Source organism: Oncorhynchus masou, chromosome 10, assembly GCF_036934945.1.
Source record: "Oncorhynchus masou masou isolate Uvic2021 chromosome 10, UVic_Omas_1.1, whole genome shotgun sequence".
NCBI classification, from domain to species: domain Eukaryota; kingdom Metazoa; phylum Chordata; class Actinopteri; order Salmoniformes; family Salmonidae; genus Oncorhynchus; species Oncorhynchus masou.
The window spans coordinates 18,021,011-18,046,395 of record NC_088221.1 but is presented as its reverse complement, the minus strand read 5'-3'; the positions used below and the strand labels follow the sequence as shown (position 1 = coordinate 18,046,395).

General features: G+C 42.5%; 1 protein-coding gene across 1 annotated transcript; it reads left to right on the top strand.

Annotated features, from left to right (window-relative positions):
- Nucleotides 1-1,859: 1,859 nt before the first annotated feature.
- Nucleotides 1,860-21,850, top strand: LOC135546933 (protocadherin-17-like). The gene is made up of 4 exons (XM_064975490.1): nucleotides 1,860-4,515; nucleotides 5,867-5,925; nucleotides 6,096-6,268; nucleotides 20,550-21,850. The coding sequence occupies exons 1-4, from the start codon at nucleotides 2,029-2,031 to the stop codon at nucleotides 21,158-21,160; spliced, it is 3,330 nt and encodes a 1,109-aa protein (XP_064831562.1). The 5' UTR covers nucleotides 1,860-2,028; the 3' UTR covers nucleotides 21,161-21,850.
- Nucleotides 21,851-25,385: the final 3,535 nt, after the last annotated feature.

The window sequence follows — 25,385 nt, the reverse complement described above, 5'->3', positions numbered from 1 at the left end:
AACAAGCAATTTAATGATGAACCTGCAACCATACTGATCTTGCCCTTACGCTGATAAGACAGAATATGTCAGTGCATACCTGTATGACATAGGAGACTGGTAATTGCACTGCTCTGGCCAGGTGAGAATTCAAATGCAAATGTTAGACGATTGGAAAGAAGACTGGATTAGATGTCGTTCCATTTCCCCAAGATCTGTCGGTGATAATAACTGTGGATATTGCATAGCAGGAAGAGGTGGAACAACAAGTGTGATGTTTATGGTAAGAAATAGGAAACAGTCTCTGAATATAAAGAATATCCCCATGTTGAGAAATAATCCCTAATATTAATTGACAACTTGTTACTTTATTACTATGATATTATTGCTTTTTCCTTCGTTTTATCCTATTGTGACTTGTATCTTTACTCACTCAATACAACCAGCTTGTATTCTTGAGTCATGAACCACAGTCATTATCAGACCATGCAGTGAAAGGAGACAAGACCAAATCAAGATGTGTCATAGCAGTTATATAAACATCGTAATTAGGTGGATTGGGATTGGAAGCATTGGATACATGCTCTGCAACGTTATTTTGGTCGATCATGTCCACAAGCATTTCCACAGTCAGAAAACAAAGGTCTGTTGTTATGATTGCCTAGCCTAGTAGCCTAGTACCAGCCACTGCACGAACAGGACTGACCACCTTTAACCAAAGCTTTATGGTATTACCCCCACTTTACCCAAACCCTCACAGGTTGTATCGGTTTTTCTATATTCATTCCCATCCCCACATTTTTATGATCCACACACTATCTCTAGGCCTACTGCACATCGAAATGTAGCCTATTAGGAACAAAATCCACAAGCACGTTTTCATCTACAGCTCTCTCTCTCTCGCTCTCTCTCAGCTCTGTGCGCTCACATCAGTAACTGAATCACGTACCAGCGGAACAGCCCTCGTTCAATGCGAACTTGCCAGACCTATTGGAGAAAACCCCCAAGGCAGGATCTGTCACAGTTTCACTCATTGGTTGGAAGACGATCAGAAACAATGTTAAATGCACCAAGATATCAACTGGAGTCAGTGTGTAGGGCGTCGGGAGGATTCTACTGGTAACCAGATCTCAATGCCAAGAGAGCTGTTTTCAACTGTTGACGTGACCGGATAATTGAACACAGAATTATTTGGGGACCATATCGAAAAAAAATCTACAACGTTGTGCACCTGAAGTCTTGGATTTGTTTAACCTCTAAAGGAGCATTGTTGATGTTCTTACCCCGAATCAATGCGGGATGCAAGGGCACAAGGTCCAACTGGACTGGATTACCGGATTACTGGACTGATTATAGGACAATTATCGGGCAAAAGTCCTTATCGCTCACCAAATGTTCGTGAATGAAAGGAAAATGTAAAACGTGGTCCCGAAGGAGCATATTTATTTGATGCATCTGCTTTCCTTTATGGGTTGGTCCATGTGTACATAACCTGTATGCAACAGTGTGTAGCGCTCAGAAAAAGTATACTGTATAGATAGATGGTCGCTGACTGTGCTGGGAAATGAATGGTTAAATGAATGAGTATCTCGGGTATGTTGCTTTAGGTAGGCTATAGATGTCGCATAAGGGCATTGCGCTTTTGTACTGCCTAACCTTCAGCATAGCGGGATGTACAAACGTTTGTAACCTTGTAGCAACAGGGGAAATCATAAGCGCTTTAAAATCACCGAATATATTTTATTCGCCGCACCAGCGAATCACGTCTGCCACATGTTACATTTTGTATTGCGTTAATGCGTGATATGTCTTTGGGCGTTCATCTTTGTTTACACAAAGAGTTCATCATAGCTGTACGGCATGTGAAGGAGGTTAAAAGGACAGCGTAAAATATAGAAAAGATAGCAAGAAAGATTTAATAGCCTCTCCGTTGTGTTGGATACAAAACTACCTGTCTCGTGTGATTTTAGTCGTAGTGTGGTCGCTGAACAAATCAACAGGTTGGAAGTTAAAACGGGAATTTTTAAGCACGCGCATCCTACACAGTAAATGGATATGCGTCTTCCTGCCATCCTTTTCCTTCTCTTTTGGGCTAAAGCCCGGACTCTGAAAAATCTCACTTATTCCGTTCCAGAGGAGCAGGGACCTGGAACTGTTATTGGAAACATTGCTAAGGATGCCGGATTTGAACCGGTGGAGAGAGGGGAAAAATCTAACTTTAGAGTTCTGGAGAATTCTGCTCCACATCTAATTGATGTGGACCCGGAGAGTGGGCTGCTTTTTACCAAACAGCGGATTGACAGGGAGACATTGTGCAGACGCAACCCCAAGTGTCAGCTCTCCATGGAAGTGTTTGCCAACGACAAGGAAATATGCATGATCAAGATTGATGTAGTGGATATAAATGACAACTCGCCAGGTTTTCCCTCTGATCACATCAATATTGATATTTCAGAGAATGCAGCTGCTGGGACACGTTTCCCTCTAACAATTGCGCATGACTCAGATTCTGGGGGAAACGGAATAAAGACTTATCAGGTCACCAGAGATGATTACAATACATTTTCTTTGGACTTGAAATTGAGGGGCGAGGGAACCATCTATCCGGAATTGGTAGTTCAGCGACCTCTAGATAGGGAGGATCAGTCCCATCATACCCTCCTTTTGACAGCTATTGATGGAGGGGAGTATCCAAGATCAGGGTCCATGCAAATCAATGTGAGAGTTACTGATTCAAATGATAATAGCCCAGTATTTGACAAACCCGCCTATGTGCTGGAGCTCCCTGAAAACTCACCACCTGGGAGAATGCTGATAGACCTGAATGCAACAGACCAAGATGAGGGCAGCAATGGACAGGTAGTCTATTCTTTCAGTGGATATGCATCTGATAGAGTCCAGGAGTTGTTTTCTATTGACCCCAACACAGGTGTAATAAAGATTCAGGGAGAAATTGACTATGAAGAGAATCCAACCATTGAATTTGACGTGCAGGCCAAGGACCTGGGGCCTAACCCCATCCCTGGCCATTGTAAGATTTCAGTCAAAGTGCTTGACAAGAATGATAATTGGCCTGTCATAAGTTTTGTCTCAGTCCGCCAGGGAGCTATCAGTGAGGCAGCACCTCCAGAATCTGTCATCGCCCTGGTGAGAGTCACTGATAAAGATTCTGGAAGAAATGGCCAGCTCCAATGCAGAGTGCTTGGCAATGTGCCATTCAGGCTGCAGGAAAACAATGACAATTTTTACACTCTGCTCACAGACAGACCTCTAGACAGGGAACTGAAAGACGAATATAACGTGACTATAGTGGCCAGAGACAACGGAATACCTTCGTTGAATTACACCAAATCGTTCACAGTGAAAATCTTAGATGAGAACGATAATGCACCACGTTTCACCAAGACCATCTATGTGCTCCAGGTGCCTGAGAACAACATCCCAGGGGAGTACTTAGGCTCAGTTCTGGCTCATGATCCAGATATAGGTCGGAATGGAACTGTGTCTTACTCCATTTTGCCGTCGCACATCGGAGACGTGTCAGTTTACACCTACGTGTCTGTCAATCCTACCAACGGAGCCATATACGCCTCAAGGTCTTTCAACTACGAACAAACTAAGTTCTTTGAGTTCAATGTTCAAGCGAAAGACGCAGGGTCTCCTCATATGGAGAGCAGTGCCACAGTCAGGGTCAGTGTGCTTGACGTCAATGACAATCTACCAGTTATTGTATTACCCCTCCTGCTAAATGATACTGCAGAAATCATGATCCCTAGAAATGTAGGCCTGGGGTACATAGTGACCACGGTGAGAGCAGTTGACCACGACTTCGGCGAGAGCGGTCGTCTGACCTACGAGATCTCTGAGGGTAACGAGGAGCACCTGTTTGAGATGGACCCTGTGGCCGGCGAGGTCAGGACTGCCCATGCTGTGTGGGAGGACGTGGCCCCAGCTGTAGAGCTGGTAGTGAAGGTAACCGACCACGGCAAGCCCCCACTTTCTGCTGTGGCCAAGCTGATCATTAAGGCCAGCACAGGAGCCATGGCAGGAGGGGAGTCCGGGGCCAGCGGGGAGCAGCAGCACTGGGACTTGTCCCTGCCCCTCATCGTCACCCTTTGCATCATCTCTGTCTTGCTGCTGGCTGTCATGACTGCCATCGCCGTTAAGTCCAAGCATCAAGATAAGGAGGCTGGGAATTATAAGTGCCGCATGGCTGAGTACTCCAACTCCAGTCCCCCAGTGGGGAAGGGCAAGAAGAAAAGGATCAACAAGAATGAAATCATGCTGGTGCAGAGCGAGGTGGAGGAGAGGGACTCTGTGAGCAGGATGAATGTGGTGAGCAGCCCGTCTCTCATCACCTCACCTATCTGTTTCGACTACCAGACGACCAGCCCCCTGCCTCTCACGCTGCCCAGGTCAGAGGTCATGTACCTGAAAACCACCTCCAACAGCCTGACGGTGCCTCGGGCTGGCTGTCACTCGAGCTTCGCAGGGCTTACCACAGAGACTCCTATGAATAGAATGTCAGTGATACAGGTAAGAAACAGAGTCATTGTACCATGTTTTTTTATAGCCTTTTATTCTTCCATGGTATTTTATACAAATCTGCCACAAGAGAGGTCATTCTTCAAATCAATACTCATGCAATCAGACATCCTTGTTACCATTTGTATTCCCCGTCTGGCACCATATGGTGCAAATTGAAGGACAAAAAATGCAGCATGATACACCACAAGCACATTGAAGAAATAATGTATGAAAAGACACTGTATTTTTTATACCGGTTGTTGGTGTGCTAGAGCAGATTGTTTGTGATCTACATTTCCTCCACAGAGATCCTAACCAAATTGTCCCAATACGAGTCACTTCCAGCAGCACCTTACAAGTGGTCTAAATAACCAGGAAACCATTTCTGTAAGATATGCAAACCGTGTGGGTCTTGGACTGCGCTGCTGTACTGCCACTGCCAGATCCTCCTGCCACAGAGTGAAAACAAAACCCTGCCCGAAATCTGGGATTGGACAGGTGTTTGAACAGCTTGTCTGATCACATTAGTGAAATATTTTGTGCCAGACAGCTAGATGCACACAGCATAACCTTACAATCCCATTTCTTGCCCTCCACAAACATGGGCCAGTTCCACAAATCCAAATCCAATGTTGGAAAGATAAGACATTAATAGGGTCCAGCCCTGCCTTGTAAAAGATGACAAGGCTGCTTATGCAAAGCCAGCACATTAAATTGACAAGGAGTGCATGTAATTTTATTTAGCACAGCGGTCTTTTCAGTTGTAAATTATGTAAATATCTAGGACAGTCTCCGAGACAGTCTCATTTGGAGATGATAACACTGATGACAAGAGCTGGCGCTGTCACCAGTTGCTAGGGCATGTGGGTGTGATCAACACAAACACATTATTCTCAAGATGAGAAAAAACAAGGATGCAGATGACAGTGGCTGATGCATTACTTCTCTCCCTCGCCAAACAGGCACATATGGACATAAAGGAGATTTGTTCTTATCAGGGTGCCACTGATAGCTGCTGCTGTCTCACACTGGAATATGCTTGATTTAAGCTAGAGTCCTTAATTGAAACAATAACAAAGCGGACATCCTGCCTCTGTTTTGATAAAAAAAAGCTGAGGTATGGACTTGGAGAAATGTAACTACTTTCAAATTCATAGACAGAGTTAAAAAAAATGGATGTAACGAGTAAGGATTTAATGTGTTCCTAAATGCTTCGGATGTACAGATCTGAATGCAGAGGCCAAGCCATAGTTAATGGAGGTGTCCTTTGAATATGTCATGTTGCTCATATAAACTGTTGCACACAGGAAAACTATTCTGGTGCACAATACACAAATAATTATCTCTCTTCAATTCTCAGACGGATAATTTTCCCTCGGAGCCCAATTATACGTCCAACAGGCAGCCATTTGCTCAAAGGTAAGGCCGCTAAATGATAACTACCTGACAGCCGCCATTTACATTCTATTCAATATCAAGCCATCAGAACAAGCACGTCAAATAGGGTGCAAGGGCGATCACAAGAAAGACAGACGGAAGCCACCACCAATGAGTTCGTTTTCTCTCTCTCCTGTCTCCTCATCCTGCAGCAGCTCAACATTTAAGGATGCAGAGCGAGCAAGCCTCCGAGACAGTGGCCATGGTGATAGTGACCAGGCTGATAGTGACCAGGATACTAATAAAGGCTCCCACTGCGACACGTCTGCCAGGGAGGCCATCAAGATGAAAGCCACAGCGGTTAATGGCCAGCCTCTCGAGCAGGGTGAGTGGAAGCTCTCTCTCTCTCTGACATCTTAAAGATGCTTAACGGACCCTTGTATCAGACCCTTGTTTTCCCAATCACTGCACCAAGCCAAAATGCACTACAAACACATGTACACAGTCTGTTTATCCCCAGCTCTACTGTACCATCCTCAGGGTAAAGCTAAAGACAATAATGATAGTACAGTGTACACCTCAAAGAGATTCCTGAAATCATGATACTTAAACAATATTTCAGCAGTATGAATTCTATGCAGTTGCAATTTAGTCATTCAGTCAGTTCTGGGGGGGCCCCCCATGTGCACATTATAGTTTTTTCCCTAGCACTACACAGCTGATTCAAATAATCATAGCCTGATGATGAGTGCACCCAGGGGGGACCCCAAGACTAAGTTTGGGGAAACCCTGATCTAGCAGACTTACAGTACTCGAGTGCATACATTTTCATACTGGTTCCGGGTGGGATTCAAAACCACAACCCGAGCGTTGCAAGCACCATTCTCTACCAACTGAGCTACATAGGACAAAGGCAGCAGTAACTCAGCCCGTATGGAAAAAAATACATTTAAAGGGATACTTCGGGATTTTATCTACCTCAGAGTCAGATGAACTCATGGATACTATGTTTTTATTTCTTTAAATATAGTTTTGGGTGCATTTTCAGGATATATTTGAAAATGTAAAGAATTGGCCAAATCATATATGTATACATTAAAATACATCTTGACATGCATTGCAAATTGTATTTCAAATGCATTTGAAAATATATTTAAAATACATCTGAAAATGTATTTAAAATGCATCTGAAAAAAGTAATGAATATATTTTTGAAAATATATGATTTGGCCAATTCTTTATATTTTGAAATGTATTCTGGGAATGCATCTAATTCAAGGGTTTGGCTTTATTTTGACTATTTTATACATTGTAGAATACATGTAGAATAATAGTGAAGACATCAAAACTATGAAATAAAACATGTGGAATCATGTAGTAACAAACAGTGTGAAACAAATCAAATTGTATTTTATATTTGAGATTCTTCAAATAGCCACCCTTTGCCTTGATGACAGCTTTGCACACTCTTGGCATTCTCTCAACCAGTGTCATGAGGTAGTCACCTGGAATGCATTTCAATTAACAGGTGCGCCTTGTTAAAAGTTCATTTGTGGCATTTCTTTCCTTCTTAATGCGTTTGAGCCAATCAGTTGTGTTGTGACATGCTAGCGGTGGTATACAGAAGAAAGCCCTATTTGATAAAAGACCAAGTCCGTATTATGTCAAGGAAGATCCAGAATTACCTCTGCTGCAGAGGATACGTTCATTAGAGTTAACTGCACCTCAGATTGCAGCACAAATAAATGCTTCACAGAGTTCAAGTAACAGACACATCTCAACATCAACTGTTCAGAGGAGACTGTGTGACTCAGGCCTTCATGGTCAAACTGCTGCAAGAAACCACTACTAAAGGACACCAATAATAAGAAGAGACTTTCTTGGGCCAAGAAACCAAATTTGAAATTTTTGTTTCCAACCGCTGTGTCTTTGTGAGATTCAGAGTAGGTGAACAGATGATCTCTGCAAGGTGTGGTTCCCACTTTGAAGCATGGAGGAGGAGGTGTGATGGTGTAGGTGTGCTTTTCTGGTGACATTGTCAGTGATTTATTTAGAATTCAAGGCACACTTAACCAGCATGGCTACCACAGCATTCTGCAGCATTACGCCATCCCATCTGGTTTGCACTTAGTGGGACTACCATTTGTTTTTCAACGGGACAATGAACCAACACACCTCCAGGCTGTGTAAGGGCTATTTAACCAAGAAGGAGAGTGATGGAGTGCTGTATCAGATGACCTGGCCTCCACAATCACCCAACCTCATCCCAATTGAGAGGGTTTGGGATGAGTTGGACCGCAGAGTGAAGGAAAAGCAGCCAGCATGTGCTGAGAATATGTGAGAACTCCTTCAATACTTTTGGAAAAGCATTCAAGGTGAAGCAAGTTAAGAGAATGGTGTGCGAAGCTTTTTTGTTTACTACATGATTCCATGTGTTATTTCATAGTTTTGATGTCTTCACTATTATTCTTCAATGGATAAAATAGCAAAAATAAAGAAAAACCCTTGAATGAATAGGTGTATCCAAACTTTTGACTGGTACTGTATATTTTACGTTTATATTTTTCAATGTCACATTAAATAAACTTTGCATTAAGAAATATGTAAACATTTTATTTAAAGCAATTATGGAACTGAATCTGGGTTGTTGATTACTTCTGGTGGGGTGTTTCATCTGGTTTCATACACTATGTATACAAAAGTATGTGGACACCGCTCCAAATTAATGGATTCGGCTATTACAGCCACACTCGTTGCTGACAGGTGTATGAAATCGAGCACACAGCCATGCAATCAAAATAGACAAACATTGGCAGTAGTATAGCCTTACTGAAGAGCTCAGTGACTTTCAACGTGGCACCGCCATAGGATGCCACCTTTCCAACAAGTCAGTTCGTCAAATTTCAGCCTTGCTTAGAGATGCCCCAGTCAACTGTAAGTGCTGTTATTGTGAAGTGGAAACATTTAGGAGCAACAACGGCTCAGCAGCGACGCGGTAGGCCACACAAGCTCACAGAACGGGACCACCGAGTGCTGAAGCTCGTAAAAATCGTCTATCCTCAGTTGCAATACTCACTACGAGTTGCAAACTCCCTCTGGAAGCAACATCAGCACAACTGATCACCTCCCGAGTCGTGCAGCGATCTAAGGCACTGCGTCTCAGTGCTAGAGGCGTCACTACAGACCCTGGTTAGATCCCGGGCTGTATCACAACCCGGCTGTGATTGGGTGTCCCATAGGGCGGCGCACAATTGGCCCAGCGTTGTCTGGGTTATGGGAGGGTTTGGCCGGGGTAGGCCGTCATTGTAAATAAGAATTTATTCTTAACTGACTTGCCTAGTTAAATTAAGGTTAAATTTAAAAAACGACTGTTCTACAGGAGCTTCATGAAATTGATTTCCATGGCCAAGCAGCCAGACACACAAGCCTAAAATTGCTATGCCAAGCTTCGGCTGGAGTGGTGTTAAGTTCGCTGCATTTGGACTGTGGAGCAGTGGAAACACGTTCTCTGGAGTGATGAATCATGCTTTACCTTCTGGCAGTCTGACGGACAAATCTGTGTTTAGTGGAGGATGCCAGGAGACCGCTACCTGCCCCAATGCATAGTACCAACTGTGAAGTTTGGTGGAGGAGGAATAATGGTCTGGGGCTGTTTTTTATGGTTCCAGTGAAGGGAAATCTTAACGCTACAGCATACAATTACATTATAGGCAGTTCTGTGGTTCCAACTTTGTGGCAACAGTTTGGGGAAGGCCCTTTCCTGTTTCATCATGACAATGCCCCCGTGAAGAAAGTGAGGTCCATAGAGAAATTGTTTGAGATTGGTGTGGAAGAACTTGACTGGCCTGCACAGAGCCCTAACCTCAACCCCATTGAACACCTTTGGGATGAATCGGAATGCCGACTGCGAGCCAGGCCTAATTGCACAACGTCAACGTCCGACCACGCTAATGCTCTTGTGGCTGAGCGGAAGCAAGTCCCAGCAGCAATGTTCTAACATCTAGTGGAAAGCCTTCCCAGAAGAGTGGAGTTGTTGCAGCAAAGGGGGGACCAACATATGAATGCCTTTGATTTTGGAATGAGATGTTCGACAAGCAAGTGTCCACATACTTTTGGTCGTGTAGTGTATCAAATCAAATCAAATTTTATTTGTCACATACACATGGTTAGCAGATGTTAATGCGAGTGTAGCGAAATGCTTGTGCTTCTAGTTCCGACAATGCAGTAATAACCAACAAGTAATCTAACTAACAATTCCTAAACTACTGTCTTATACACAGTGTAAGGGGATAAAGAATATGTACATAAGGATATATGAATGAGTCATGGTACAGAGCAGCATAGGCAAGATACAGTAGATGGTATCGAGTACAGTATATACATATGAGATGAGTATGTAAACAAAGTGGCATAGTTAAAGTGGCTAGTGATACATGTATTACATAAGGATGCAGTCGATGATATAGAGTACAGTATATACGTATGCATATGAGAAGAATAATATAGGGTAAGTAACATTATATAAGGTAGCATTGTTTAAAGTGGCTAGTGATATATTTACATCATTTCCCATCAATTACCATTAATAAAGTGGCTGGAGTTGAGTCAGTGTCAGTGTGTTGGCAGCAGCCACTCAATGTTAGTGGTGGCTGTTTAACAGTCTGATGGCCTTGAGATAGAAGCTGTTTTTCAGTCTCTCGGTCCCAGCTTTGATGCACCTGTACTGACCTCGCCTTCTGGATGATAGCGGGGTGAACAGGCAGTGGCTCGGGTGGTTGATGTCCTTGATGATCTTTATGGCCTTCCTGTAACATCGGGTGGTGTAGGTGTCCTGGACGGCAGGTAGTTTGCCCCCGGTGATGCGTTGTGCAGACCTCACTACCCTCTGGAGAGCCTTACGGTTGAGGGCGGAGCAGTTGCCGTACCAGGCGGTGATACAGCCCGCCAGGATGCTCTCGATTGTGCATCTGTAGAAGTTTGTGAGTGCTTTTGGTGACAAGCCGAATTTCTTCAGCCTCCTGAGGTTGAAGAGGCGCTGCTGCGCCTTCTTCACGATGCTGTCTGTGTGAGTGGACCAATTCAGTTTGTCTGTGATGTGTATGCCGAGGAACTTAAAACTTGCTACTCTCTCCACTACTGTTCCATCGATGTGGATAGGAGGGTGTTCCCTCTGCTGTTTCCTGAAGTCCACAATCATCTCCTTAGTTTTGTTGACGTTGAGTGTGAGGTTATTTTCCTGACACCACACTCCGAGGGCCCTCACCTCCTCCCTGTAGGCCGTCTCGTCGTTGTTGGTAATCAAGCCTACCACTTGTGTCATCCGCAAACTTGATGATTGAGTTGGAGGCGTGCGTGGCCACGCAGTCGTGGGTGAACAGGGAGTACAGGAGAGGGCTCAGAACGCACCCTTGTGGGGCCCCAGTGTTGAGGATCAGCGGGGAGGAGATGTTGTTACCTACCCTCACCACCTGGGGGTGTCCCGTCAGGAAGTCCAGTACCCAGTTGCACAGGGCGGGGTCCAGATGGGTTAGGGCAGTGTGCAGTGTGGTTGAGATTGCATCGTCTGTGGACCTATTTGGGCGGTAAGCAAATTGGAGTGGGTCTAGGGTGTCAGGTAGGGTGGAGGTGATATGGTCCTTGACTAGTCTCTCAAAGCACTTCATGATGACGGAAGTGAGTGCTACTCAGTTACTACTCGTTTAGCTCAGTTACCTTAGCTTTCTTGGGAACAGGAACAATGGTGGCCCTCTTGAAGCATGTGGGAACAGCAGACTGGTATAGGGATTGATTGAATATGTCCGTAAACACACCAGCCAGCTGGTCTGCACATGCTCTGAGGGCGCGGCTGGGGATGCCGTCTGGGCCTGCAGCCTTGCGAGCGTTAACACATTTAAATGTTTTACTCACCTCGGCTGCAGTGAAGGAGAGACCGCATGTTTCTGTTGCAGGCCGTGTCAGTGGCACTGTATTGTCCTCAAAGCGGGCAAAAAAGTTATTTAGTCTGCCTGGGAGCAAGACATCCTGGTCCGTGACTGGGCTGGATTTCTCCCTGTAGTCCGTGATTGACTGTAGACCCTGCCACATGCCTCTTGTTCGTTCAGAGCCATCGATGTGTCTGCTTGGGGGGGATATATACGGCTGTGATTATAATCAAAGAGAATTCTCTTGGTAGATAATGCGGTCTACATTTGATTGTGAGGAATTCTAAATCAGGTGAACAGAAGGATTTGAGTTCCTGTATGTTTCTTTCATCGCACCATGCCTCGTTAGCCATAAGGCATACACCCCCATCCCTCTTCTTACCAGAAAGGTGTTTGTTTCTGTCGGCGCGATGCGTGGAGAAACCCGTTGGCTGCACCGCTTCGGATAGCGTCTCTCCAGTGAGCCATGTTTCCGTGAAGCACAGAACGTTACAGTCTCTGATGTCCCTCTGGAATGCTACCCTTGCTCGGATTTCATCAACCTTGTTGTCAAGAGACTGGATATTGGCAAGAAGAATGCTAGGAAGTGGGGCACGATGTGCCCTTCTCCGTAGTCTGACCAGAAGACCGCCTCGTTTCCCTCTTTTTCGGAGTCGTTTTTTTGGGTCGCTGCATGCGATCCATTCTGTTGTCCTGTTTGTAAGGCAGAACACAGGATCCGCGTCGCAAAAAACATATTCTTGGTCGTACTGATGGTGAGTTGACGCTGATCTTATATACAGTAGTTCTTCTCGACTGTACGTAATGAAACCTAAGATGACCTGGGGTACTAATGTAAGAAATAACACGTAAAAAAAAAACTGCATAGTTTCCTGGGAACGCGAAGCGAGGCGGCCATCTCTGTCGGCACCGGAAGTGTTTATCAGTAAAGAAAAAGGAAATGTTGAACCAAATTGGGAAATAATGTAGATTGCTTGAGCATTTATTGAACACACAACTTAAGTTCAATCTTACTTTCAAAAAGGTCGCTGCTTTCGTTAACACCTCAGGCAGGCACCATCAGTTTGCACCATCGATGTTGCTGTGGACAGGGGAATTAGGGGAGTATATTAATTGCAGATAGGCAATTTAGAATTCAGAATGATGTGCATTGTTAAAGGATTGCAGCATGGGAACATTTTTCTTCCCCATTCTTGCCATTCCTTTGGACAACATCCTTAGCATTGACTCACAAATCCAAGTCTTATTAAACTCCACTTACAATGACTTTATGATCTTCTGGGCTACAGAGCATTTTCTTCCATTAAAGGTCCTGAACAGTCATTCTGAAAAGTACTTTTTCTTTCATGGCCAACTACCAGGAAATTTGAAAAGACAGGCTGAGTGGGCGGGGAGTTTATATTCAGAGCTCTCCTTAACTGATACCCCTTAATAATTAATTCAAGCATTTGACATGGGGACCAGTAACTTTATAATCAGACTTTATCAATGTAGAAGCAACAGTCATTTTTCATACTTTGGTCATCATTCAATTTCATGAAACATGATTTTGGCTGTTCATGACCTAAGGAAACAAAATGGAACTGACACATTTGAAGATGAGTAATTAGTTAGGAACATGACAGTCAATGCTTACAAAGTCTTTCAGCTATAAATATCTTTACCTCTGTGAAGAAAAGAGAGATGGTGAATCAAATTTGTAAAAAAAATATACATTGCTTGACTGCTTATTATAAACCTTCGTTAGCATAAGTTCTGTCTTACCTTAAAAAATGATGCTGCTAACTTTAGGACATCAGGCACCATCTGTTTGGATCATCAGTGTTGCTGTGGGCAGGTTAATTAGTAATGAGGGGGATGTATTAATTGATCAGCAGTTTATAATTAAAAGTGTCTAAATGGTTCTGCTTGGTTCTGCAGATTTGCAGCTTGTCCAACATTCTTCTGACACATTTTGTCCAAAGTACGATTCTTGCCTAGCATTGACAAACACAATTACAAGGCTTGCACTGCTTTAGTTTACATGATCATGCCTTCAGGTCAGCACATTATCTGCATTCAACTAATGGAAACAAAATATGGCAGACACATTTGAAGAGTTATTGAAGTAGCTAGCTAGCTGGCTAATCGGTATACACAGTCATGTTTGAGTGTTGGGCTCAATCAATGGAAGCTATAGCAAGGAACAGTTGGTTAGCCAACTTAGCCAATTTAGCTTTCCGCTACAGTATATACAATTTTCTATTTTTACCGAGCTAGCTAGACCATAATACTCATAATTTGTGTATACCCTTACAACAACAAAAAAACACACAATAAAGCATGGTTTTCAGACAAAAATGTGTGAACATGTGTGAACAAATCACTTGGAAATGTAATGTGGGAAAAACAGACAGTTGGTTTTCAGACACACGTAAAGTTTCACATGGATTTTTCACATGTACATTTTTTTACTTGATTCAGACACATGTGGTTTCCCAACATTTCACACGTGATATTATAAGTTTCACATTTGTGCCTTTGTAAATGGCCGGGATTACAATCCGGGTCTCACACAACGTCTTGACCATTCGACCAATTGGGCCAACACTAATTGTGAAGTGACAAGCGGGGCTACCTCATCACATGACCACTTTCAACCATGACCGACTCATGTCCGTTACACTTTCACATGTGTATTTTCACACTTTAATGTCAACTAGGGCTGTTAAACGATTGCATTTTTTTATAGAGTTGCTCAAATTGAGCTGTGATTTATTGTGGATGTTTTCAATGTATTTTGAACACTTTCGGACAATGTGACCCCCCAAAAATTGTGCAATAAATTACAAAAAGTTAACTGACTAACTCTGACAGTGCTAATTTTCGCATGTTAAACAGAATAAATAAGGAGACACGGAGCGTTAGCTTCTCTGTTTTTTTTCACTGTTCTTCTTCCAACGGTCACTGACCAACGTATGAAGAGCAGAGGCGTGTGTCTGCAGCAGTAACACTCCTAACGGATGGCTCAGATATAAGAAATAATGCACACTTGACTATTTATACTCAGGTCGGCTAAGTTACCTTTTTACAGAATGGCATTACAGAATTTGCAAATCCATATGTGGAAACATGTTGCCTGTGCAACATGTTAACACCACCTTTTGACATGTGATGGTGAAATGTTGTTATTCTCCTCACATGTGAACTTGCAATTCCACATGTGAAAGTTAGATTTTAATGATGTGAATGTTTTTTTACATGCGAAACTGCAAATTAGATTTTCACATGTGAATGGTTTTCACTTGAACTTGCAATTCCACGTGTGAAAAGTGTGGTTTTCACATGAAGAGTTTTATTACATGTGAAACGGCAAATGTGTTTGGACACCTGGATTATACAATATTTTCCCATTCGTCAAGCTCTGTCAAACTGATTATTGATGATTGCTAGACAGCCATTTTTAAGTCATGCCACAGATTTTCAAGCCGATTTAAGTCCAAACTGGAACACTCGGGAACATCCAACGTCGTCTTTGTAAGCAACTCCAGTGTACAGTTGAAGTCGGAAGCTTACATACACCTTAACCAAATACATTTACTTAAGTGCCTTGTTGCAAACTGAGTTAGGAAGGAAGCCTGTATCTTTGCAGTGACTGGGTGTATTGATACACCATCCAAAGCCTAATTAATAACTTCACCATGGTTAAAGGGATACAGTGACTTGTGAAAGTATTCACCCCCCCCCCCCCTTGGCATTTTTCCTATTTTGTTGCCTTACAACCTGGAAGTAAAATAGATTTTTGGGGGGTTTGTATAATTTGATTTACACAACATGCCTACCACTTTGAAGATGCCAAATATGATTTATTGTGAAACAAACAAGAAATAAGACAAAACAACTGAAAACTTGAGCGTGCATAACTATTCACCGACCCAAAGTCAATACTTTTTAGAGCCGCCTTTTGCAGCAATTACAGCGGCAAGTCTCTTGGGGTATGTATCTGTAAGCTTGGTATATCTAGCCACTGGGATGTTTGGCCATTCTTCAAGGCAAAACTGCTTCAGCTCCTGCAAGTTGAATGGGTTTCGCTGGTGTACAGCAATCTTTAAGTCATACTACAGATTCTGAATTGGATTGTGGTCTGGGTTTTGATTAGGCCATTCCAAGACATTTAAATGTTTCCCCTTAAAACACTCAAGTGTTGCTTTAGCCGTATGCTTAGGGTCATGGTCCTGCTGGAAGGTGAACCTCCATCCCAGTCTCAAATCTCTGGAAAATTGAAACAGGTTTTACTCAAGAATTTCCCTGTATTTAGCGCCATCCATCATTCCTTCAATTCTGACCAGTTTCCCAGTCCCTGCCCATGAAAAACATCCCCAGAGCATCATGCTGCCACCACCATGCTTCACTGTGGGGATGGTATTCATGGGTGGGGAGAGGTGTTGGGTATGCGTCAGACATAGCATTTTCCTTGATGGCCAAAAAGCTACATTTTAGTCTCATCTGACCAGAGTACCTTCTTCCATATGTTTGTGGAGTCTCCCACATGCCTTTTGGAGAACTCCAAATGTGTTTGCATATTTTCTTCTTTAAGCAATGGTGTTTTGCGGGTACTATTTAATGAAGCTGCCAGTTGAGGACATGAGGGGAATCTCTTTCTCAAACTAGACACTCTAATGTACTTGTCCTCTTACTCAGTTGTGCACCGGGGCCTCCCACTCCAATTTATATTCTGGTTAGAGCCAGTTTGCGCTGTTCTGTGAAGGGAGTAGTACACAGCATTGTACCAGATCGTCAGTTTCTTGGCAATTTCTCGCATGGAATAGCCTTAATTTCTCAGAACAAAAATAGACTGACGAGTTTCAGAAGAAAGTTCTTTGTTTCTGGCCATTTTTAGCCTGTAATCGAATCCACAAATGCTGATGCTCCAGATACTCAACTAGTCTAAAGAAGGCCAGTTTTAAATCCTTTTTTATCAGCACAACAGTTTTCAGCTGTGCTAACATAATTGAAAAAGGGTTATCTAATGATCAATTAGCCTTTTAAAATGATAAACTTGGATTAGCTAGCACAACGTGCCGTTGGAACACAGGAGTGATGGTTGCTGATAATGGGCCTCTGTATGTCTATGTAGATATTCCATTAAAAAATCAGCCGTTTCCAGCTACAGTAGTCATTTACAACATTAACAATGTCTACACTGTATTTCTGATCAATTTGATGTTATTTTAATGGCCCAAAAAAACATGCTTTTCTTTCAACAACAAGGACATTTCTAAGCGGACCCCAAACTTTTGAATGGTAGTGTTACATTTAGACAAAAAAAAATTAAATGAATTTGGAATCCATTTTGAGGTCAGGAAATATATTTCAATGTGTATTTTTTTCTGCATGGGAGCCCTGTTGCAGAAATGTCGAGCTGCACTGCCGAGATGAAATGAAGGCACCAGAGTGGAAAGTAGATGATAGTTAAACGGATAAAAGGGTCCATCGGCTGAAGGAAAGAATGTTCAAACATCCTCTGCCGGCTTGAGCGTTCAAACGAGCTCATATGCATGGCATCGTGTACCCCTATGGCTGTCTCATTTGATCATGTCATTACTTGATTAAAAAAAAACTTTCCTTCAAGCTTGAATTGGAAGACAGGGACAAAAGAGCATGACAGACGCTTTCGGTACAAACAGACAGGTAGCTTTTGGTGGCTCCTGACAGAACGTTTTCATACAGCTTTTCTGCGGGCGACATTCTCAGTTGCCTCGTCTGGAATCTTAAATGGAAATGTTAGAATGGACCGTTAGAATGGGCATGTAAAAAAAATAGGAGTATGTCATACCAGCTATGTCAAGTCTTGTTGGCGTGGTCAATAGGCTACATACAATCATTGATGAATTTCAATTTCCACCAGTCAAGTCCTTTTCACCACTGGTCGGATTATGATTGGTTTATGTAGCTCTTTTCCTGCATGATATGATGCATATAAAAGATAAGGCACGTCTCCCATAAAAGTCAGATTGTCTGCAGTCGGAAAGATAATGGAGGACTTGACTGAAGTGGGGCTGGTTCTCATTTCCCTCAGTGAGAGACAGAAGTGTCTTGGAATTGAAAGGCTGTGGTCATCAGATCCCTGTGCAGTACTTTCCACTCCATTTGCATTGCTATGAGCTGTTTGTTTGTGGCGTGCTCAGGAGGACAGCGATGGGAACACTGTTGTGGTTGCCAGGGGGACGTGTGGGATTGTGTGTGTGTGTGAGTGTGTCAGGGGAAACGGCAGGGCCATGCTCTCTCTGTGGGAGGTGTAAATTCAATCACACTTTTCTGGAGCACATATTTCTGAGTCTGATTCTCCAGACCCTGTTCAAAGGCCAATCAAATGGAAAGATATTGAAAGAGATGTTTCTTATGTGCAGAGTGGAATTTACACACAGCACTGATGCTTACTTGACTGAAATGTCAATTAATTTAAAGGACTACATTTTTAAGATAAGAGAAATACAAAGAACTGGGGCAATGCATTTAATATTAATAGCTTGTGTTAAAGCTTTTTTTCTGATGTCCTCAGTTGTCTTTGGTTGTAGAAAATGTACAGCAGTTTAAAGTGAAGCTAATTGTCACATTAAATGTGTACTGTAAGGGTTTGTCAGTTCTACATTGAATGTACATTGAGTGTGCAGACAGTTCATCCTCCAAGCACGAAAAGTCAGATGCTTTCTGTGTATATTTCTATAGGCCACAGCACACACATACTGGTTTGTGGGAAGTGTAGATACCGTATATGTTCTTAATCTCTAGGAAAATAAGTAGTGAAATCCAGCAAGTTGTGCAGGTAGCCTGGAACAATAGTTTAGACTTAATGCAAAGAGCACTATACAGGAAAACCGAGCAGTCTTTGAATCATATCCCGAGAAGCCCTAACACAAAATGCCACAACAGTAGATTAAATAGTGTTTTTGTATTTTCACCTTTATCAAAGACTCCAGTCTCCCCTCAGCTTTGATACAGGTAATTTATGCACCTGTGTGTCTCTCAATTGCATCCCCCTCTGAATATGTATTGTCTCCAGGAGAAGCCAGGTGCATTCATCTTGGGGTTCTCGGTTGCTAGGCTTTGTCTGTTTCTATTTATAATGACCAGGCAGGTTCTTTTCTTGGAAAACATGTTTTTCCCTTCAACTTAACTATAGTACACCACCCATGTGATCCCTTTAAATGGGTCCTTTGTGTCCCTGGCTTTTAAAAAGCATCCACAAGGCATATCACTGCAATTGTAGACCCATTAAACATGATTAGTCCTGGAACTAAGGTTCCTTAAGAGATTTAAATTATACTGACTGTGGCAGGATCATGCAAGGCACAGCCTGTCTACTCTTGCTATTTTTTGTAAGATCCCAAAGTCTTTAGGAACAGCTACAGTATTGTATGTACCAGGGAAGGAGGTAGCATACAGATGTAGGATCTTAATTTGAGCCAGTTTGCTGCAGCAGGAAAATAATCATTTTGTGTGCGTGAATTATTATGTGGATTCCAATTCATGTGAATTTTTGTAAGGGAAAATCAAGTCTGAAATTTAAAGATGTAAGTTACAAGTTTCTAAATCCTTGTTAACACCTCAAATACACTTTTTCCTGGATTGCAACAGGGTGATCAAGTTAAGATCCTACTGTACATCTGTATGGTTGGTCTGTGTTGTGCGAGACATGAGCACACAAATCCTGATAACGAAGAGCTATTGTTTCAGGCCAGGTGTGCTTCTTTGCCTATTAGCTGTGAAAATAAACAGTCACTGTGAGTCGAGATATGATAGTTTCCTATATTTAACCACTTGCCGTATGTGTTGCAAAAGTAACATAACATGCCTTATTAGCACCTATCTTAATGGGTGCTCATACCCTTATATTAATTCTTAATTGTCTGAACTAATTTGAATTCACCGCATACAGTGAGAAGGCAATGCAAAACTGGCTTTTTAGTTCTCAGACATAAATGCAGTAGTCCAAAATATAAAGTGCAAATACTTCTATGAACCTTTTCAATATACAGACCTCTCTCTTTACATCATTGTCAAAGGCTAGATTCTCTGCAGTGGTGAGCGCTACCTTCAATTTTTTTTTTGTGTTGGTCTTTTTATATGTATATATGTAAAACTGGTTGTCCCCCCCCCCCTCTGACTGGAGATGAAAGACAGACAAAATGCACTGGGCACTTGTGGTTCGTCTACCTTGGTGGGTATGCCTTCAAAGCACAGTGATTGTAATGTGTGGTTCGTCTACCTTGGTGGGTATGCCTTCAAAGCACAGTGATTGTAATGTGTGGTTCGTCTACCTTGGTGGGTATGCCTTCAAAGCACAGTGATTGTAGTGTGTGGTTCGTCTACCTTGGTGGGTATGCCTTCAAAGCACAGTGATTGTAGTGTGTGGTTCGTCTACCTTGGTGGGTATGCCTTCAAAGCACAGTGATTGTAATGTGTGAGAACTGCGTTGCAGTTTACGTAATCTAACTGTTGTCATTTTGTTCTCCCTTTTGATTTAATATGCATTTTGAACTCACATTTTCTCTTGATCTTGGTCCTGACAGACTGGAAATTGGAGTGGTTGTACTTATTCCCTAGAAATGATTTATTCATTTTTCTATGCTTTTTATTTCAATATGTGTGGGAGGAGATTGAGCTGGCTCTGAATTTAATTGTGTTCTATAACTTGCATATTTGATTATACTTTGTAAAGCGATCATCAGTCATTTAATAAGAACTTTGTAAATCTTTCCTTAGGACAAGGCAGATCTGTTCACTGCACAGATGAATGTCGTGCACTGGGCCATTCTGACAGATGCTGGATGCCAAAGCTACGTGTAGGAAGCCAAGCAGACAGCGCCGATAATCGCACCAACCTTTTCATCCCAGTGGGAATGGAGGCCATGGTGGAGACAGAGATTTATGGCAGCCTCAACCGCAGTGCAGCCAGAAAAACCCTCAGCACGTTCGGGAAGGAGCAACGGGACAGCATCATCCTAGTAGCCAACGTCAAACCCTACTTAAAGTCTCAGCGCGGCCTCAGTCCCCTGCTGCAGGAGTGCTCCTCCGTGTCCAGCAGCCCCACCAAGGGGGACACACCCCTGGACTCCCCAACCAAAGGGCCCAGGGAGGAGGTGGGGAGGGTCGGGGAGGGGGGCTCAGACAGCAGTGCCTATGGGCCCCCAGATGGCCAGTGTTCACCGCCCCATACGGAACTGGAGGATCCGTCGTACCTGTCCTGCGACCTCAGTCCCAAGTCCCTGTCCAACAGCCTTATCCACAGCTCTGGGATCAGATCTGGGATCATCAGCCAGGAATGTGGGGGGATGGAGTGCGTCAATCTGGACCAGCGGGACTCTGGGAACTAAAAGGTCAAAGTCTGGGCCTTGCTCTCATTTGGCCGCCATGTGATGAGGTCACAGATGAATGACGGAGGGGTAATTTGTTTTGACCCAGGAAGGTTCCAGACACACATTGTATAACCAAAAACCATCAGACATTAATTATCTTTTTTTTTTGGATTCTGTGGTTTGTTGTTCAAAGTAAAGTGTGTGGTGTTGGTTCTGACTGCTGTGAGTGGAAGGGGAAGAAAACCATTGCTTTCATGCCATTACGTGTTTTCATGGTATACCCTTCAATTTAGATGTCCGTGTTTTACACATTTCAAGCTCCAATTTTGTGAGGCTGTTGAACGAATTGCTCCTGTTTAAGGTATTAAGTCCTGTCTGCTTATGTACAGTGAAATGTTTTGTCTTCACTTACTGTAGTGTATGAGAAACATCATTTGGATATTTCAGACAGTTGAAATACATATCATTCAAGTATAATACAATGTGAAGTGTCTTATGAACGTTTAAAGGCGACTCTGCTCTGGTAAAATAGGGAATGTCGCTTTTCATAAAACAATTTGAGGTCCCTGAAAAATCTAAACGTTTTTTTTATGAATGTATTTGTAATTTTATCGTCGTCTTCTCTGCAGTTTATGTGCAAATAAGCTGAGCTTTCAAGTGAATATAAGCTGCTGTACTTGTTGTTATTAAATTTGTATACACATGTGCTACTGCGAAACATGGAATGTAATTATTTTTGACAAATGGTGCCTCTAAAGCTATTAAGCTTTGTTTTGCCTGAGGATCATAATTCTCTCTCCAAGGTATGGTTCAAGGGCTGACATGATTTATCTTGCTTAATCAACTGTCATAAAAATCTGCAACCCCACAAACACACGACAACACGAGCCATGACTATTTACAATAGCGGTCGAGATCCCACTCTCAAGTTAACTTAATATTATCATACTCTTAACCGCAGTCACCTTGCTTTTTACACACCAACTAATGATCTTTTACAGCAAACAAATGAAATCAGACAATATGAAATGCTTCACAGATCTCAATTAATTTGATCCCCCTGTTGCAGGAAAACTTGTAGTGTATTTGAGGTTGAAAATGGGTTTTGAAGATTGTAATTTCCACCTTGAAATGTAAGGCTTGATTTTCCCTTATGGACACTGTATAAACCCCTACAAAAATGTCCATTAATTATAATCTTTATTTAACCAGGCAAGTCAGTTAAGAACAAATTCTTATTTTCAATGACGGCCTAGGAACAGTGGGTTAACTGCCTGTTCAGGGGTAGAACGACAGATTTGTACCTTGTCAGCTCAGGGGTTTGAACTTGCAACCTTCCGGTTACAAGTCCACCACTCTAACCACTAGGCTACCCTGCCACATAATGCTTCACCTTTCCTGTTGCTGCAGGATTCTTTTCCTGCTGTAGCGAACTGGCTCAAATTAAGATCCTACATCTGTAGTTTATGCAAGTTTCGTCGACCTCAGCCCACTAGTGAACCTCATTAAACTGCAAATCAGCAAAACCTATGATGCTTCTATGCTGCTTAAGCATTAAACAAGTCCCCGGTGTATGGTACGTGGGAATTTGTTTAACACTGGTGTGCCTGAATTAAAGCCAGCTTCAGAATAGCCGTCCATTTGAATCCATTCTCCTCTTCTTGACATCCCATTCTGTACCATCCTGAGCAGAATAGGAACCGTTTGTCATGAGAACCACTAGTTTCAAACAAGGAAGAGCACCAGTGCAATAAAATCCCTAGCAGGGGTAAGCACTTCAGGTAAAAGTGATGGACAACAGCAATGATATGGCAGCCCTAGCTCGTTTATCCTGTCTTTGCTGGTTCAGCTCTTTCCAAACATACCATGTTATTCCCTCTGATGCTGTCTGTAGCTCTATCAAACAGTGGCATGGGTTCTGCTAGTGACTAAAGACGCATAACAGGGGAACTTGAATCCCTTCCAACTCATCTGGCTCTTATACAGTAGGCTACTCTACAGCTACACTACTGACTATTCACGAAATTGTATATTTATTATGATGCATTGATTTGTGCTAAATTAGATCACCATCTCAAAAGGCTATATGTTTCACAATAGCTAAATTATCCCCATGAATTGCTTCTTCTATTTTCTCCTGTCTTATCTGAAGCCATAGGAGACATATGACATCTGTGTGTCATCTCACTGAGAATGCCACAGTGCTTGTTTTCGGGATAACAGGATCCTGTCATGTTCTGAGAGACGAATATAAGTAAGACTCAGTTCCCTCCTCAGGGGAAACATATTAATTTAGATTTTGATTTGCATTTGTTTTCGTTGCTGGTATTGACAATTCCAGACCGAGATGTTGCTGCTCAGCAGGCGGCTCTGATGAGCTCATCTGCATAAGTTGAAATACTCTTTGAGGGGGAAATTGCGTGGGTCACAGCAACTGATTCCCAATGAAATGCCAGGCAATAATATCACATCGCTCGCTCTACTCCTCTACTTCAATCCCCAGAATTTTAAAACACTAGACATGAAAACAGGCGATAGCAGAATGTCAATCTGAAAGGACTCCGGCAATGTGGTCGAATATACCCCTTGAGATCCTTTAAGATATCACTTACTCTTAACAAATGGCTACAGGTGAAACTCCCACTTGAGCTGCAATTATGCTAAATGTGTTCTTTGAAGAAAACACTCCTTTAATTAACACTGTGCAACCACTGCTTGACATAAATCGGCGACGTGTTGTTGAGGAGCGCTGAATGCAGATTAGGGACGGGAATATCACACACTGTTGGGTGGATGAATATGACTTTTCTTTCCCAATGATTACAGTCAGAGTGAATAGGAATTACAGACAATGAAAGTGATCTGTGTATAATGCCCCCATTCTTCACCATTTTACATACACAAACGATCTATTCAGATGAGAAAGGAATGAGCAGTGTACCATTCAGTTGGGAAAAATTGACATGCTCACCCTGAGCACATAAGCTTTTAATTCAATAATTCAATAACTCACAAGCGATTAAGAGCCTGTTTCTACCTCCACCAAATGCTTTGGGGAATGGTTCCACTTGGTTGAAAGCTGTTGATGAAGAAAAGCTCTGAGAGCATGTCATAAACAATATTGGGAGAGTACTTTCCCCTAAAGTTAAAAACACCAGTCAACATTAGTCTTATCTCGATAACAGCATTTTCGGCAGTTAAATGCAACAAAACATTATTTGTAAAAAGCAATCTATTAATGATTTTTAAACTATAATTTGTTTACAAGCTCTGTTTCGAGTCCTCTTTTCATCAGGTCAAGTTTAATTGCTGACAAAGACGTGGAAATTGGGTGTGTAAATGGAAGTACTTTCTCATTAGAAGGATTGAAGTGTTGAAATAACAAAACTTTTAGCTGATATGGCTCGACAAGAACAACTACAGTATCGTAGGACTTATTTGGACTCTGACTTACTGTATCTCGCAATATTTCCAAGCCTGTGGACTCTAGAGACTTTTGTACAACCTCAGGATTGCACTAAGACCCGGAGAGTATTTATTCACAATGTGTTAATGTATTGTGGAAGTAGACATGGCAGACTGGAAGTCAACTGAAAAAGCAGTGGTGTTAAGTCTCTTACTCTTAGAAGACCATGACACTGTTGACTGCATATAGTTTTCACCCTCACCCCTGTGAATTAACACCTTCTTATATAGACCCTGTCTAATGCAACAGAGATGGAGGGACTCCACATCCATCCATTCTTAAGTGCTTGTTAAAATTGTGTTACTGATGGCTTTTTCCTCTGGGAAGTGTTCAAATACAGCTCCAACCTGTCAGTCAACACTAAGTGTTCCAGACCAAGAGAGGATGGAGAATCAGGAGAGTTTCAGCTCAACCTCTGATGGGCTCCTTTATGGGCTACCTCATCTGTACTTCCCCTCTTCAGAGACGAAGTGGGACTGAATCTGAATGTAGGCTACAGTAGGTGTTAGGAGTAGGCAATCGTGTCCTTTCTTTTCCAGCATCAGACCTGCCTAATTCTCACTTGAAACATAGTTTTTGTATTTAATAGGCCAAGTGACACATTCCGTTAACATCTGACTCCAGAGTGATCTGTTCTCGGAAATTTGTGGCCTGTGACATTTCAGATTGACATATGATCATTTTTTGTCACAAACAACTTTTTCAAAGTAACTTTAGTTAAGTAATCCGATTTCTTCTTAAGGGTAGCTTTCGTTTAACTGAGCGTCTTCCCACGTG

Excerpts from the sequence above, each read along its gene's own strand:
- LOC135546933 (XM_064975490.1), top strand. The coding sequence starts at position 2,029 with ATGGATATGCGTCTTCCTGCCATCCTTTTCCTTCTCTTTTGGGCTAAA. Across the intron at positions 4,516-5,866 it reads ATAGAATGTCAGTGATACAG|ACGGATAATTTTCCCTCGGA; the intron begins GTAAGAAACAGA and ends TTCAATTCTCAG. Across the intron at positions 6,269-20,549 it reads TGGCCAGCCTCTCGAGCAGG|GACAAGGCAGATCTGTTCAC; the intron begins GTGAGTGGAAGC and ends ATCTTTCCTTAG.